This window comes from Hippocampus guttulatus, chromosome 16 (assembly GCF_054856545.1).
Source record: "Hippocampus guttulatus isolate MCC_2025c chromosome 16, RoL_Hgut_1.0, whole genome shotgun sequence".
Classification (NCBI taxonomy): domain Eukaryota; kingdom Metazoa; phylum Chordata; class Actinopteri; order Syngnathiformes; family Syngnathidae; genus Hippocampus; species Hippocampus guttulatus.
In genome coordinates, this window is record NC_141276.1 from 12412645 (window position 1) to 12428175 (window position 15531).

The window sequence follows — 15531 nt, forward strand, 5'->3', positions numbered from 1 at the left end:
GACGTGGAGTCTCGGAGTTGTGCAATGATCGATGGCTCCACATCTGGGCCCAGTCATTTCTCTCAAACGGATATCACGGCTGACCCGCGGCTGAACTGCACATCAGCTGATTGGGTAAACACTGCGGCGCTCAGGCTTAGGAGCACAGGTGGTTAGAGTTGGGAGAGTGGTTATCATAAACCAAAGCCAGCAAGCATGAAGAGCACTTTTTTTCCCCCATTTTCTATGTAAACAAACGAACTGATCTGTACTGTACTACACCACCTGCAGTACAGTGAACCCCGTTCATTGCGGGGGATATCCTGACTGAAACTGACTTTAACCCTTTCATGCACCCGGACAACATGATCAGCTGTCCACTGTAGTAACAACTGTCCCTGAAAGGGTTAAAAAGACCCACAATGATATTTTGGTAAGACCTCAATGAGTCAATTAATGACGACCCCACCCCAAAGTGAGTTTTGAGATTTCTGAAAAAAAAAAAGTATATTGTTCAGCAACCATATGAAGACGTCTCAAATGTACGACAATCCAAAATGAAGCCCCCTAGTGTGCCTCCACCTCTGCTGCGTCCGACCGCTTTTTAATGGTCCCTTTGCCGCGCAAGGCTCGTTAGGCCCGGCTTGGCAGTGTCCAGCTCTTTCCGCTGGCATCCTCAGTGTGGCACAATGGACCCACGGGAGGCGACCAACAGGGGGGAGGAGGTTTCATCTCAAAGCGTGTCCCGATGTGAGCACAACGAACCTCGAGGATGGATCGCTTAACTAGAGGAAAACGTCGCTTTTACAACGTGGGCCTCACTTGTGTCCCGTTTGTTTCTGTTGAAATATGCCACCATGCTTGATCACCTGCGACTGAGCACACCTTTTGTCTACAGTCAGCTGGGATACGCTCCAGCTCAGCCGTGACTGTAATGAGAACAAGCGCGAGAGAAAATGAATGGATGGAATAAAGCCTCGCCCTTAATAAATATAGAAATCTGCTCCTATCATCAATGGTATAGTCTGTTCCCATAGAATGACTTCGGGACAAGACTTCATCATAAGAACTTTTGCCTATACATTACGGGTGTGAAACTCATTTTCCTGTCTCGTGTTTCTTTGTTCTCAACACACTGACATCACATGACTGGTGTATAGCCACCAGTTTTCGTAGTGCCCCCTAGTGTTGAGATACAAGGAGACACCACATAACTGGAAGCACTTTGAAGTGAAGTTTGTGGCAAAACTGTTCAGAAAAAAAATCATGCAGTAGGTTGTTAAAACTTAAGTATTTACAGGTTATTTTAGAAAGCGTTATTTGAGGGCAGCTTATGCCATGTATCAGAAAACTTGTGTTTTGAATATTGTATTGATTGTCTGTCAGTGAGTACTTAATTTTATTGTAGTTAATCTGAAAAGGGTACTATTGGGGCAGCCTTTGCAGAAATTGCAGTTTTGCTCCAAATTTTCTGGCAAAATGAAAGAAGCAATTTGGCCACATTATATGTATATTTTTATTTCATGCTTGATTTGCTTTGGCGTGTCAAAATAATTGGTGTGAAGGACTGGATGTGGTCCCGAGGACCTTGAGTTTGGCACCTATGCCCTACATAGTTTTGATCATATTGCCCCATTTTTTTTTCCTGATGGCAGAAACCGGTGAAGGGGAACTCTGCATGGGGGAGTCCGACCGGGCTCGCGGGTGAGCCGCCAGAGTTTCGGAAAATAGGTCAGTGCTCCCATTTGAACCCCTCGCTCGCGCATTCTTCCGCCGTTGCGACGTGGGCGCACTGACACGATGACAATGACAACACACGACATGCGTGCGTGGGCAGGGAATCGACTCGCTCGGACTTCTTACCTTCAAAGCGCCTCCAAACTCGGCCAAAGCAAAGTCCCGCCTGCTGCTCAGAGCCGAACCAGGCGACTCTTCGTCAATGTAGTCCTCCTCTCTTCTTTCAATGAAAGGCAAATATGCAGCGAAGTGTCATGAATGTTAGGTGTCCGGAGAGGCGGTCCCTTCCCACAACATTCTCGCCTTTTGTTACTCCCAAGCGCATCGAGCAAGAATTAAAGACAAGGCCGGTCCAAGTTGACAGCCCTCCGTTTTGTCGCTCGTGCTCGCGCGAGAGCGATTGTCAACAGTCAAAATGTGCGGGCAAGCAAAAGCAAACCCGAAAGGTGGATCTCCTGGTGGTCGTCGAAGCGCATCGCTCGATGGCAACGCTGGTCAAGTCGGAGGAGACACACGCACACGGAGCGAGGGCTGCTGGCTGCTGGTGGTCGAAATTGGTGGCCGGCAAGGCGGTTTGTGCCGCTGCTTCTTCGTCGTCTTCGCGGCAGGGAAAGGTATCCGTGTGCGGCGGCTCGTCTTCCCCCGCCGCCGCCGTCTGCCCGTCTTGCCCGCCAGCAGCCCAGCCCCGTCAGGAGGAGCAGCCCAGCGGAGTCCAAAAAGCTTCTGCCAGCTCACGGCGTGCTTACGGCTCCGCCTCCCTCTCCGGCTCTCGACGCGTGCCTGTGCCTGCGCACTCTTGTAACGTAACGGAACGGAATATTTTTACTCGACTATCGCCTTCGAGTAATGTATCCAAGACTCTTTGTCGTCTTCCCATGAAACAGACCATACAAATTCTTCCGTATTGTATGTGAAGAAAGATCATTTCTTTTCAAATACTTGGACTTTTACTCAAGTATCGCTTTCAGGTCATTTATGTGCAACAATTACCACACAAGCAGTCTTGTACAAGTACTGTGCCTGAGTAAAGTTTTCACACATTTATACTTTGGTATTTATATTTAAGAAAGTTTTTAAAAATGTTATTTTCCGTGAGTTAAGATACTTTTACTTTTTTAGTATCACATTCCCTTACTGGGGTGGGGGGCACAAAAAATAGATCAGCAGAGATTTGTTTAAATAACTGACATGAATTATAAAAATGAATACATGAATAAGAAACACCAAGTAATTCTGAAAGCAAACTTAACATGCATTTTAACAGTAATTAATAAACAAACCTGACATGTTTAGCAAGTCCCCACATAACACAAATGACCACTCAATGAGACGTTCATTTTTTAAAACGCATTACAAGATTAAACAAATTTATTTTCAAACCAATTTTGTCAACTTGTTTTGGCTAGCTCCATTCACTTCCATTATAATTTGTTTGACATGTTATGATTTTATTAAGTGGTATGCATGCTCCCTCTCGTGGTATGCAAAAAAATCACTGCCTACATACAGTTCACTTGTATTTAACTTTTTATGAGTTACATTGAGTCTTTAAGAACTGTTGGTTTTCATATTATTTCAGTCCAGTTTTCAGTGGACTTTCATGTACAATATATTTTGAGTCCGTGTTTAAGTGCAAGTTACATTTTTCCATTTTTTAAGCAGTGTTAATGTTCAAACTGCGTATTGATGGCTGACACTTAGGATGTTTTTTTTTTAATCAAAAGACTATGATTTTGTTTTTTGTAAGATTTGGACTTTCTTCTATTGGAAAGCATGACTTTATACTTGAAAATAACATTTTTTTAGCTTTCATTTTGAGTTACAAATTATGTAAAAAAAAAAAAACACCCCAAATATTTCCTTGAAATGGTACCCCCACAATTATAAGTTTGTTCTAAAAAAAAAGGACCTCCCCCACAAAAAAAATCCACCAATGTACAACCTCTCGAGGGTGTAGGGTTGGAAATTTATGTAACAACAAAATAAATGTTAAAACAGCCATGTATGGACGTTGTTGTGGAAACTAAACACGGGCGGAAATGTACGACGTCCTCTGTATTCATATGTTCAGATTTGTATGGTCCTATGTGTGGTTGAAATAATAAAGAGCTAGTTATGAAAAAAAAATTGGATTTTTCAATTAATTAAAAATAATTAATTATTTTAATTTTATAATTATTTTTGGACCGAGTACCGATACCAGGTATCATGTCAGGTACCACAATACTCAAAGCAGCCAACATCTGACGTTGAGTAAGTCCTCCTTGGCACTCGTTGGCACTACACAGTGGCAGTTTGACAAATTGTCGAATCACCATCTGCGTCAGAAAGAAATGTCTCGGTTCACAGTTTTCTGTCCTCGTGTTAGATTACGTTTTATATGTCAAAATTACAAGAGATATCGGCGCATACTCAAAGAGTGAATACAAACTTGTACTAGTATCGGTGATTTAAACACGGGGTATTGAACATCTCATGTCACATATTTGACATCATTTGGACGCAGACCAATACTGCTTTAAACTATTTGTTGTCGCTATTGGACGACAGCAATAAAACATTGAACCTCCCTGCCGCAAAATGAGCAACATTTGAGTTAGCCCACCTTAGTTGTCAGTGGCTCAAATAGTCCTTTTGTTTACATGCAGTCCCTCATCTCTGCGGAAGGAGGCTTTCTTTCTCTTTCAGTAGTGCAGCGTGACTCTGACCAGCTGTTTCCCGCCTTGAAAGCGATCAGCTGCACACACACACACACACACACACACACACACACACACACACACACACACACACACACACACACACGCACACGGAAAGGGGAGGGGATGAGGAAGAGCGAGGTAGCAGCCACACACAACGAGGGAACCCCATCAGCTGGAAGTCGAGTAACATTACAACTCCCAACGCGCGAGTTCATCTTTTTTTAACCTCCTTTGGATCGGATTCAGAAACGCCCAACTTCATCCTTTTTTAAATTCTTATTAGATAATATTGAATTTTATTTATTAGACATATATTTGTTTATTTTTGAGAGGGTAGAAAGGGGACTAGGAGGTGGTGGTTGGGAGGATCAAAACTGGAGAGCCGCGAGCATGGAGTATTTCATGGTGCCCGCTCAGAAGGTGCCCTCTTTGCAACACTTCAGGAAAACGGAGAAAGAAGTCATCGGTGGGTTGTGTAGGTGTGTATCCAGCATGTGTTATTGTCTATTTGGAACCACAACACGCAGACGCGCGCGCGCGGATGGGGCAACATGCTTCTGTTGTTGTGCGTGCACGATCCATCTGCGAGAACTAATTGACGTGGAAATGACCCCCCGGAACGCGTATGGGTTGTCACGCGGAAGGCTATTAGCGTTTTGGGGTCATGCTTGTCCCCATTCCAATGAGAAATGTGTCCCTTTAGTGGCTAACAAACACAAACCACGTGGTTGCTCAGCAGCACACCACGCTGCTGCTCACTCGCTCCGTTTATCCTCAAATTACCCCTCACCGACGTCGTAACGGTGGCCGTGTTCGGTGAGGTTCAGCCCAGCCGTGAGTGGCTGCTTTGACCGGGGGTGCTGGAGCTGGTTTGGTTGGCTAAGTTGGAGTAGGGATGCGCGGCCATGCTGCTTCTTGTGCTGCTGTTTGGTTGGATACTAGTGCTGTATGCAACAAGGGGGTCTGAAGTCTGCCTTTCCCGTCTCTGACCGTCGACTTTGCGATGTTTAAAATCGCAATATTTCGGCTGTGGGGAGTTTTTTGTTTTGTTTTAAGGAAAGCAGCGGCGTGACTTCGCCTTCACTGTGTCGTGTTCACCGCCTGCCATGCTGCCTGCCTGCCTGCCGCATTGTTGTAATGGCGGGGGACGCGGAAAAAGTCTGTCCGGGGCACGCTAAAGGGAGCGGGGGGGCTGTAAAGACCACTCTGGCGAATGTTTCAATTTGTAACCCCTCTTTACGAAACCACCATTCGACAAGCACGTCACGGAACTGACGCATTTTAGCGAAGAAAGGGGGAATAAATGGTGTTTATTAATAAGGGGGTGTGCGTACGTCCGCAAGGCTGCTCGACGAGGGAGGCGGAGGGATCTGGTTTTGCTGATTCGATCCTCGCGTGTGGCATCATGGGAAACGTAGTCCTTGGGTTTTTTAAAAAAAACTTTCTATTCTACGTTGATCCTTTAAAAACGTTTAGGTTTTTGAGACACGCGTTTTTTTGTTCACTGGGGATAAAATAATGACCTTCCTCAGTAGCTGAGAAGAAGATGTTCATTGTTTGTTTTTGCTGACGAGACCACGTGACACGACCATATGCCTGGGAGTTTCAAAACATGATGGACATACTGGTCACTTTATTCGGTACACCTGCGTAGTCCAACGCAGCTAACGGTATGGGAAAATGTAACCGTTTACAATAGTCTTCTAAATGTAGATTTTAGTCACAAGGGAGGTACTTTGCATGTACACTAAAACTTGTACATATTAGACACATCTCAGTGTGATGTGCAATTCTGTACCATTAATTACCACTTTTTACTTATTTACTATTATGCATGTCTTGGCATATTGGAATGCAATAAATGTGCGTTGGTGTGTCTGGAGAGTGTTCTAATAATATTTAGATTATGAATCATCCTCAATTGTAATTCAAACCAAATGTACGGTATAAATCAAAATTTCCCCGCTCTGTTGTCCACAACTTACGTATAATACCACAGCAAAACTAATAGTATCCTGAGAATCTGCTATCAATTAAAATGCCTCATATTTGATGTTTCTTTAAATACTGAAACTCTTGATCCGCTTGGCCGTCATCGCTGGGCTCTGGATGCTTGTGTTGGACGTGCCACCACCGTTGTAACTTGTCGTGTGTGCGTGCAATTGTTACCAGAGTTAATGCTGGGGCGGCTGAGACACTGCAAATAACCGCTTGACCGGAGCCAGATGTCGAAATACAGAGCTTGTCACCGGGTATAATATAGAGTACGTTTGCTTAGATTTTCCCTTTGAACAGAATAACAGCATATGGACAGCATTCACATTATTCTTGTTTGTTTGGGAAAAGTCTTGTTTTAGTCTCAAATGTTGCATCCACTTAAAGGAGCGGGGCATAATCCACGGGAAATTGAATATTAAAGACATTGTATGCATATTTTCTAATGATCCCCCCCGCCCCCCTCCTTTTGCTCCCGATCCATCCTCAGCCTGGCCAACATTCCTCTGACCCCGGAAACTGCGCGCGACCAGGAGAGGCGAATCCGCCGCGAGATCGCCAACAGCAACGAGCGGCGGCGCATGCAGAGCATCAACGCTGGCTTCCAGTCGCTGAAGACCCTCATCCCACACAGCGACGGCGAGAAGCTCAGCAAGGTGTCCGGATGGCTCTTGAATGATCCCGTGTTCGCTTTGCGTGGCTTCAGGTCCAATGTTCTCTTCTCAGGCCGCAATCTTGCAGCAGACAGCAGAGTACATTTTCACGTTGGAGCAGGAGAAGACGCGACTACTGCAGCAGAACAGCCAACTCAAGCGAATCATACAGGTAAAGCGACACACCACTCTCCAACTTTTGGGCTCCGGTGGTGGGGTTTGGCGTTATTAAAAATCTCACAATTTGATTCAATTTTGACACGCCAGATTGCAATTCAATTCTTCAGGTTACGATTTGGTTTAATTGAAATGATTTGATATAGGTTCAGTCAGAAGCAAAAATACACAAATAGGTGAATGTTTTGACAATTGTGAAGTGTTTAAGCCTGCTATGCAAACATTTGAAGGGTTCTACATTAACGGTGGCCTGAGGCCACTGCGTGATCGTGTCGGACCACTCAAAGGTGACTGATGCTGGCCCAACTGCGCCAGTACAAAATGTAATTGCTAAACACGATTAAATCAACACATGATTGCTTTTGTGGTATTTAGTATTCAATAGTTTTGTCCACTGAAATCGATCAGTCATCATTGCTCCTTTTACGCCGCTGTGCACATTTTTTGAGCCTGACTTTAAATCTTTCCATAAGGAATGAATGTCTTTCACATGATTTCAAACCTCATAAAAATAAAATGTCATGTGAAATATTCAGTTAGGTTTTCCATTGCAGAAAAATCACCTCAAAAAATAAAATTAAAAAAAAATTAACAAATATGCTCCCAAAGTAACTTCACAGAAGTCATATTTCCTTAAACACTTCCACGTCCATAGTATAAAATAATCAATGAAAAATATGATTATCGTCTCATTACCATATTGGCCCAAATATAAGACGGTGTTTTTTGCATTGAAATAAGACTGAAAAAATGGGGGTCGTTTTATATTCGGGGTCTTGACATTATACCAATTCACGACGCTAGATGGCGCCAGATGTCATTGAAGCGAATGCTGAACTTGACTCCCCAGGCCTAAGTGAACCCCTGCCACGAAGAAGAAAAATAAAAATAGCGGTAGAGCGAAGAAGAAAAATAAAAAATAGCAGTAAGAAAGAAAAGAGAAGAAAATAATAGAAGAGATAACAGAAAATGGAGAAACCTAGCGACAATCTGGAGAAAAGTGGATCGAAGATCGGCCAGGTTAACCGGCAGCTGAGAAGTTATGATGTAATTTACATTTAAAAAAAAACAGAAGCCATTCATTTACGAATGTGATTGCACTTTAGTTTACATATTTAAATATTCAGATGTTAAGATTTGTTTCAGACGTACTGTAATTATTTTCTGGATAAAAATTAATTTGGTTTTCAAAAAGTCTTTTTTCAAACTTGAGTCTTGAAAAAGAGGGGGTCGTCTTGTAATCAGGGCCGTCTTATATTTGGGCCAATACGGTATCATACACTGTACTTTTTTTTAGCAGTAAAAAAATTCAAAATAAAAATGTGTAAATTACCAAATTGTGTGTATGGCATACAAAACCCATGATGAATGCTCTGTATTGACAGTATACAGTAGTAGTACAGTATACAATCCATCTTTATTGATGTAGTGCTTTCACAACAGCTGCAGCTGTAAGAAAGCACGTTCATGAACATTTAACTTAAAAATAACAATCACAAAACAGAATACATAGGACAAAAATGCATGTTAACTTGCCGGAGCCTATCCCAACTGTCTGTGGGCAGGTACACTTCTAGCTTGGCTCTCGACGAAGGCGGACGCTTTTGCTTTCTGCTCCTGTCCCCCACCCCCACCCTTCCCTGCTCGCCACTCAGTCCATGTGCCATCGACAACATTTTCTCGATGAGAAGAGCAGGCAGTGGGGCAGGAGTTTTTTGCCTCACTCAAATTATCCTCAAAAATGAGGGTAGTTCGAGCGTGGGTTTTTTTCTCCCCCTCTCCCTCCCTTGTGGTTTCTTTCTGACTTTCGGGTTGAGTGAACGCTGGCGCGTTTTGGCAACCGCTGCTCAACCCATATTGTTTTGTGTTTTTTGTTATTGTAAAGTGTCCTTGGGTGTCTTGACATCTACATTTTCGGCCTTCCGATAACAGGTATGCTGCTGTTTGGTGTTAGCAGTTTCCTGATCTATCGCAAAATTCAACCGACGGGAGCGGCTCTATTGGACTTTCGGGTTGAGTGAACGCTGGCGCGTTTTGGCTGCCGCTGCTCAACCCGTATTGTTTTGTGTTTTTTGTTATTGTAAAGTGTCCTTGGGTGTCTTGAAAGGCGCTTATAAATAAAATGTATTATTATTATTATTATTATTTATTATTACACCCCGCACTGGTCGCCAACCGATCGCAGGGCGCACATAGACGAACAACCATCCGTGCTCACACTCACACCTCGACACAATTTAGAGCACAGGTGTCAAACTCAAGGTCCGGGTGCCAGATCCGGCCCGCCACATCATTTTATGTGGCCCGCAAAAGCAAGTCATGTGTGTCAACTCCCATTATCTTTGCTCAAATCTGGACTGAAATGTCAAATTGTCATGTGTAATAAATAACGTTGAAATTTTGTAAAATATATTTTACAATCGAATATTGTTATTATATGTAAGTATTATATTTAAATTATTATTATATAGTGTGTGCCATCCTCTTAAAGCCAGGCTATCCACACCCCTGGTCGAAGATCCTTGCATATGAAGGGGGTGAATGAGTTCTCATATTACTGCAGTTTACCAAGCACTGACAGTCTTCCTCCTGCGTCTGGATGCATTACACTGCCCCCTGGTGGCAAATGCCCCAACCCCCAAAGTCGTCATTGTCATGGCCTGCCATTTCCAGTTTAAAAACTGCTGCAGTCAAGTGTTCGCCTCTCAGCTGACGAGCGCGTCTCTCGGTAGGAGTTGAGCGGCTCTTCCCCAAAGAGGAGGCGCGTGGAGGAGAAGGATGAAGGCATCGGCTCGCCGGATATCCTGGAGGAGGAGAAGACGGAGGACCTGCGGCGGGAGATGATTGAATTGAGGCAGCAGCTGGAGAAGGAACGCTCCGTCAGGATGATCCTGGAAGAGCAGGTGACGCTCTCGCACACACACTGCTCACTCTCACTCCCATTCACTCACCCACTCTAACACTCATTCAATTTACACTCTTTCACTCCCTTAGTGTCTCCACTCACTCACTCACAAACAAAATCACTCTTGCTCTCAACCACTCTCGCACAAACTCAATGTGTTGATTATGGCGGTGTTTGTGTGGGTGCGCGCACGTATACCAGATGCGCTCACTGGACGCAGAGTTGTACCCGGAGAAACTGAAGGCTCTGAGCCAGCAGAAACTTGTGTGTGCGCCCCAACACAAGCAGCTGGAGAGGGACCTTACACCTGCCCACAGCCCACAGGTACACACACACACACACACGAGATCCATGGCAACAGATGTGTCGCTCTTGATTTGTGGAATAACCGACACAGTTTGTGTCATTTTCACTCTGTGCTCTGCCATGTGCAAGGCAGTCAATTTAATTGGGACCAAATGGATTCTTTCTTTTATGGTCCTGGGCACAGACAACACCTGTTTAAATGAGGTCTTAATGTACACAAAATGACTCAACATTGTGGAATGATCACATGTCAGTCGTTGACTTGTTTCCATAGGAGCTGCTGTATCATATCGCAGACTAAAAATGTTCATCTGTTGATGTGGCGTCTTCTCTGCCAGGTGTCCGCCCCGGCCACCCCTCCCGCGCCCACGCATCACGCAACGGTCATCGTCCCCGCACCCGTCCCTCAGCCGCCACCACAATCCCATCATGTCACCGTAGTAACTATGGGTCCGGCGTCCGTTATCAACACAGCCTCCACGTCAAGACAGAACCTGGACACCATCGTCCAGGTAAGACAGTGGACAATGTCAACAATGTTCTGAAAAATAAAACTTAAATGTTGAAACTTAATTTTGAAAATGTAGGGAAAAGAAAATACACGTCTGTTTTTCAAATGTGCGGAGTCAAAGTAAAAAGTCTTCATAAAAATAAATACGTCGGTACAGAACACTTAAAAGCCTGGTTTTGCACTTTATAAAATGGCTGGATGGTTTGCAGTTGTGCCTCAACTTGCACTGAGCAGTACTTCATAAAGACCAACATGTATCACGTCATCAAATCAAATGTTAAGAATTAAACACAATGTGCCTTGCGATTTCATGCTTCAGTGCACATTGACAGTGTGCTCCTTCTGGTGTGCATGCCTCGCCCAACAGGGGTCAGTACAATACAGACAAAGTCACAAATGAAAGAGTTACACAGCCAAGTAAGATGGAGTAACATTGGATTAAGAATATACGCCGAGTGAGTATTGTATTATTGTCTCTCTATTGTGTTGCTCCACCATTTGTGTTCAAATGTCATTTGCTTAATGGGTTAGAACGAGCTCATGCTCAATGCTGGTTTTGTTAGCCCTTCTATGGCCTTTTGCACTGTGTGGTAGCATCAAGCTATCAGACTTTCATAAGTTCTGCAATTTTGTTTCGTGTGTAATGTTTAATTTACTTTGTTTCATGTTCGAATATAAACATAGAATGTCAAACTAAAAGTAAGTAGCTGTTTCTTGTCAAGTTCAGCTAAGTGACTGCTTGTCAAGTCAGTCCATTAAGATCACACTTGATCATTTTGTGATGGTCCGGAATAGTCACTCACTGTAGTCGGACACCAGAGTGCACTGTGGCAACCCTCCTCACTCTGTCTCCCCCCCACCCCCCATCCCCCTCCTCGCCATCTCACCACAGGCGATCCAGCACATCGAGGGCACCCAAGGGAAGGTTGGCGGGTGCGAGGAGGAGCAGCGGCGGGCGGTCATCGTCAGCTCGGGCCGCGTCCTCTCCGACAGCGACGAGCCGGACCACTGCTCACTGCCATAAGTTGCTGTCCCACACGCACACATATTGCGCTTGCCTACATCCCCCAAAACAACGACAGTGGACTTTCGACAGGGTCGGTGGTCGCATTGAAGCACTCTTTTTGTACACATTTACCTACTTACAGTATAGTACCGTGATAGGCAGTTTCGCCATGCTTATATATACTGTAGACAACCCCCCCCCCCCCACACACACACACCCCTTGCTCATATCTGGCTAACTTATAGAAAGGCCATTCGAGCAGCTGCTTGATTTGACTGACTGTACTTTCGTAGTGGATGTTACTCATTCAAGCTGCACGTCATTTTGTTTTTCTTTCCGCTCGCCATGAAAACCAAATTCGCCACATCCTCCAGGCAAGGGCCCGACTGATATGGATTTTTGAAGGCTGATATTTGGCTGAATTAAATTCAGATAACAGTTTAATCGGTTATATATATATATACATATATATATATATATATATATCTTCTTACTTCCTTCATGCTTACTACCATAAAGATATGAATTGCAGGCAGAACATTTGACTGACAATATATTTTTTTTCTTTTTTAAACAGGGAAAAATCGCAAGAATGTGTTTTGTTTAGTTTTTTTCCGATTTAGAAAGGGTCAACGTCGGCCGATTAAATCAACCGGCCAGTGAATCGGTCGGGCCTTATGTGTGACCTCACTGCCACCTTTTTCAGAGCCGTCTTCAAGTAATTGTATGTGGCTAGAGCGAATGCACTTAGCGGTTTGTCTTTCTGTCTGCATGCTGCCATTCTTACTGGGCTGGTTTCCCGGTACACCCCAATTTTTCGTTACCTTTTTTCCATATGAACTTTTTCTGTTTACATGCACAGCCTGACAAAACAACACCTTCACTTTTTTTCCAGCTTATAAGGGAAAAGCATTGAATTCACCTCGATGCGCTTGTGGCCGTGCGGTCGACTCTGGAAGTCTCTTACGGTACACTGAACCACACTCGTAAATGCTCAATCAATTTTGCCTTCCTTATATGAGCAGGGGTCACCTACACCAAAACAGTCAGTTGAATCTTACCTTTTCTGTGGTTATTTTTGTACAAATCGCTCCTTAATCTGAATTTGGAGATCATATTTTAAAAAATATAAGTCTAATTAATCCAATCCAGACACTCCAAAATATTAACAAAAATATATCTGCAATAACAATAGCTTTAGATACTAAAGCAATAGGCCTGTCACTATCAAATCTTTTTAGAATCTATTTAAGAATTAGTACTCAGTTAAAAAAACGGGTTGGTGACTCCATAGAGAGCATTTATTCCAGCCTCCCATCCAACTAAAAAAAACGTAAATGAAAAGCCATTATACAAAAATGTGCACAATATTAATTGTTAAGAATTAAGACTGAAATGGATTCCGAACAGGAAAATATCTGAACAATGTTCAAAGGACATTAGGACATGTGCAGCGAAACCTCCAAAATTGAACCGATTTTGCAGGACTTCGGTTCAAATGCTTTTTCTTTGGCTTTTTGAGTGGTGGGGGCGTATCAGACATTTATGGCAAAAGAAGAGAGCAATCATAATTCCCATCGAAGCAAAAATGGCGTCAGTCAATCAAACATCAGTTGCGCGGGGAAGTCTGCCAACATAAGTTCAGTGCAACAGAGTTCCCACGGGTCCTTAAAGTTCATAAAAATCCATTAAAAAAAGTTGTAAAACTATGTTGTTAATTGTCCTTAATTTTAACACTGGGAAAGCTTCTAAAATAAACAAAAATCCATAATTTTATTTTTATTCAAAAATAAATTGTAGCTTTATATTTTCTAAATTTAAATTTTTTTTAGTGTACTTTATTTGAGAATGAATTCAAGTTCTGTAATACAGGTAGGAAAATGAAAATTTGACGTACAGTATGTCAAATAAAGGGTTAGCTGATTGCCCCTAGAAATAAAGATGTGCCCTTCCTTTGGCAGCAATGATTTGAACACCAGCTCAGTGATATGTGGCTTTCTGTTCAGCCCGCATATTGCTGAGCGGGCATTCAATCCACCGTGAATCCCCTGCTGAATAGAGAAAAAATCCGTAAAAATGGCTAAATTAGCCCTCAAAAGTCCTTAAAAGGTCCATAAATGAAAAGCAAGTGGAAGAGTGGGAACCCTGTGGAACCCCCAATTTGCAGGCAAGGGCATGCGGACCGGGCCATTGAAAAACGATGCGATTAATTGATTCATAATTTTTTTTTAACCCAAAACAATTTTCCAATAACTCTCATAAACCTCCAAAATACGACGATATAGAAAGCGCACAACTACACAACAGTCATGATTGGGAGAGTTTTCCCACTGAATATATGAACATACCTTCCACTGGGGGAAAAAAAAAGAGGCTGGGGTCCACTGCTCTTAATCCTAAAGGGGAAATGGCTTGTCGCACATTGACACAAAATGGAGGTTACGCTGCACGAGCCGCTGTCCCCAATGTGTCCACATGGCCATTTTGTATTATTCACAGTGTAGCAAAAAAAAAATCATTCACAATTTTCTGTACACCGATGTAGTTCGCCACTCGAAAAACATTCCATGAGGGGTTGAACACTCTTATCATTCCCAGTTGATGTCGAAACTTTATTGTTCTTAGCTGTACTCTCACCACATTCCGCCGTGGACAGATGGAGATTTTATCCTGCTGGACAGATAAATTCATCTTTTCATTGTTGACGTCACAGCCCTTTAATAGAAATAAAAACAAAAAAAAACATTGGGTGAATTTTAATCCTTTTATCCAAGATGTATAATTCTTTAGGGCGGCATAGTGCAGGGTTCGATTTCGGGTTATGGCCTTCCTGTGTGGAGTTTACCTGTTCTGCCGTGCCTGCGTGGGTTTTCTCCGGGTTACAAAATGGACGGATGGATATAACGCTTTCAGTTAAATGGTTGTTGTTGATAGGCTCTTCTTGTTATGTTTTTTTCAGCACTTATGTGTCCAATACTGCAGCCTAACTCTCCATATATAGCCCATCAATTTTTACATGCTCTCCTATGCTGTCATTTTCTTTTTTAATTGTTGAAGCTATTTTGTTTTTGTAAGAGAAACGTTTTGGCGGCTGATAGAGGCTCGTGCCTTTGTAAAGACAGAATAATAAAGTTTGTACTTTTTTTTTTCCAAACGTGTATGCCTTGCTGAATTCTTTAAGTGCATTCTTTAAGGTCTGCTTCCATTCCTGAAGTGCAAAACACGTTTTTGCAGCTTAACGGTCCCTGTTGAGCCTCACAATGAATTAGTAGGATGGTGTACAAAAGAGCTCGACTCATTAAGATTGCATTTTAATTCTTGAATGAAATGAAAACAGAAATGCTTAAAACAAACACTAACTGAAATTACATGTTATGTTTGTATGTAAAACTAATTGAAAGTGTCCTTGTTTTTTTTTTTTTTTTTTTTTTTTTGTCACTCAGTGTCAGACATGAGGTTTGGAGCTTCATTTTCAATGGCTTTATTTTGGTTTTGACGTACATCCATTAGCATGTCGGCTTCACAGTCCACATGTGCGGGCTTTAATTGCAGCTCCGGTC

At 43.0% G+C, this 15531-nt stretch overlaps 2 protein-coding genes across 4 annotated transcripts in view; one reads left to right on the forward strand and one right to left on the reverse strand.

Moving 5' to 3' along the window:
- The window catches only part of glis2b (GLIS family zinc finger 2b), a 27068-nt gene extending 24582 nt beyond the window's left edge, over positions 1 to 2486 (reverse strand). The window contains exon 1 of one of the 2 annotated variants that reach the window (XM_086133987.1): positions 1843 to 2486. The gene's annotated coding sequence lies outside the window, so the exon portion shown is untranslated. The remainder of the gene's footprint in view (positions 1 to 1842) is intronic. The other variant, XM_086133986.1, reaches the window with a different exon arrangement.
- tfap4 (transcription factor AP-4 (activating enhancer binding protein 4)) lies at positions 1424 to 15101 on the forward strand. 2 transcript variants are annotated; one of them, XM_086133989.1, is made up of 7 exons: positions 1424 to 1710; positions 6904 to 7069; positions 7140 to 7238; positions 9976 to 10146; positions 10350 to 10472; positions 10793 to 10966; positions 11858 to 15101. In XM_086133989.1, the coding sequence occupies exons 2-7, from the start codon at positions 6995 to 6997 to the stop codon at positions 11987 to 11989; spliced, it is 774 nt and encodes a 257-aa protein (XP_085990115.1). In that variant the 5' UTR covers positions 1424 to 1710; positions 6904 to 6994; the 3' UTR covers positions 11990 to 15101. The 2 variants fall into 2 exon arrangements, with proteins under 2 accessions (XP_085990115.1, XP_085990114.1); XM_086133988.1 differs by lacking the exon at positions 1424 to 1710 and adding an exon at positions 4558 to 4897.
- Positions 15102 to 15531: the final 430 nt, after the last annotated feature.

Bases quoted from the DNA above. Each gene is read 5' to 3' on its own strand.
- tfap4 (XM_086133988.1), top strand. From the start codon at position 4,809: ATGGAGTATTTCATGGTGCCCGCTCAGAAGGTGCCCTCTTTGCAACAC. The intron at 7,239-9,975 runs GTAAAGCGACAC...GTCTCTCGGTAG, and splicing joins AACTCAAGCGAATCATACAG to GAGTTGAGCGGCTCTTCCCC. The intron at 10,967-11,857 runs GTAAGACAGTGG...ATCTCACCACAG, and splicing joins ACCTGGACACCATCGTCCAG to GCGATCCAGCACATCGAGGG.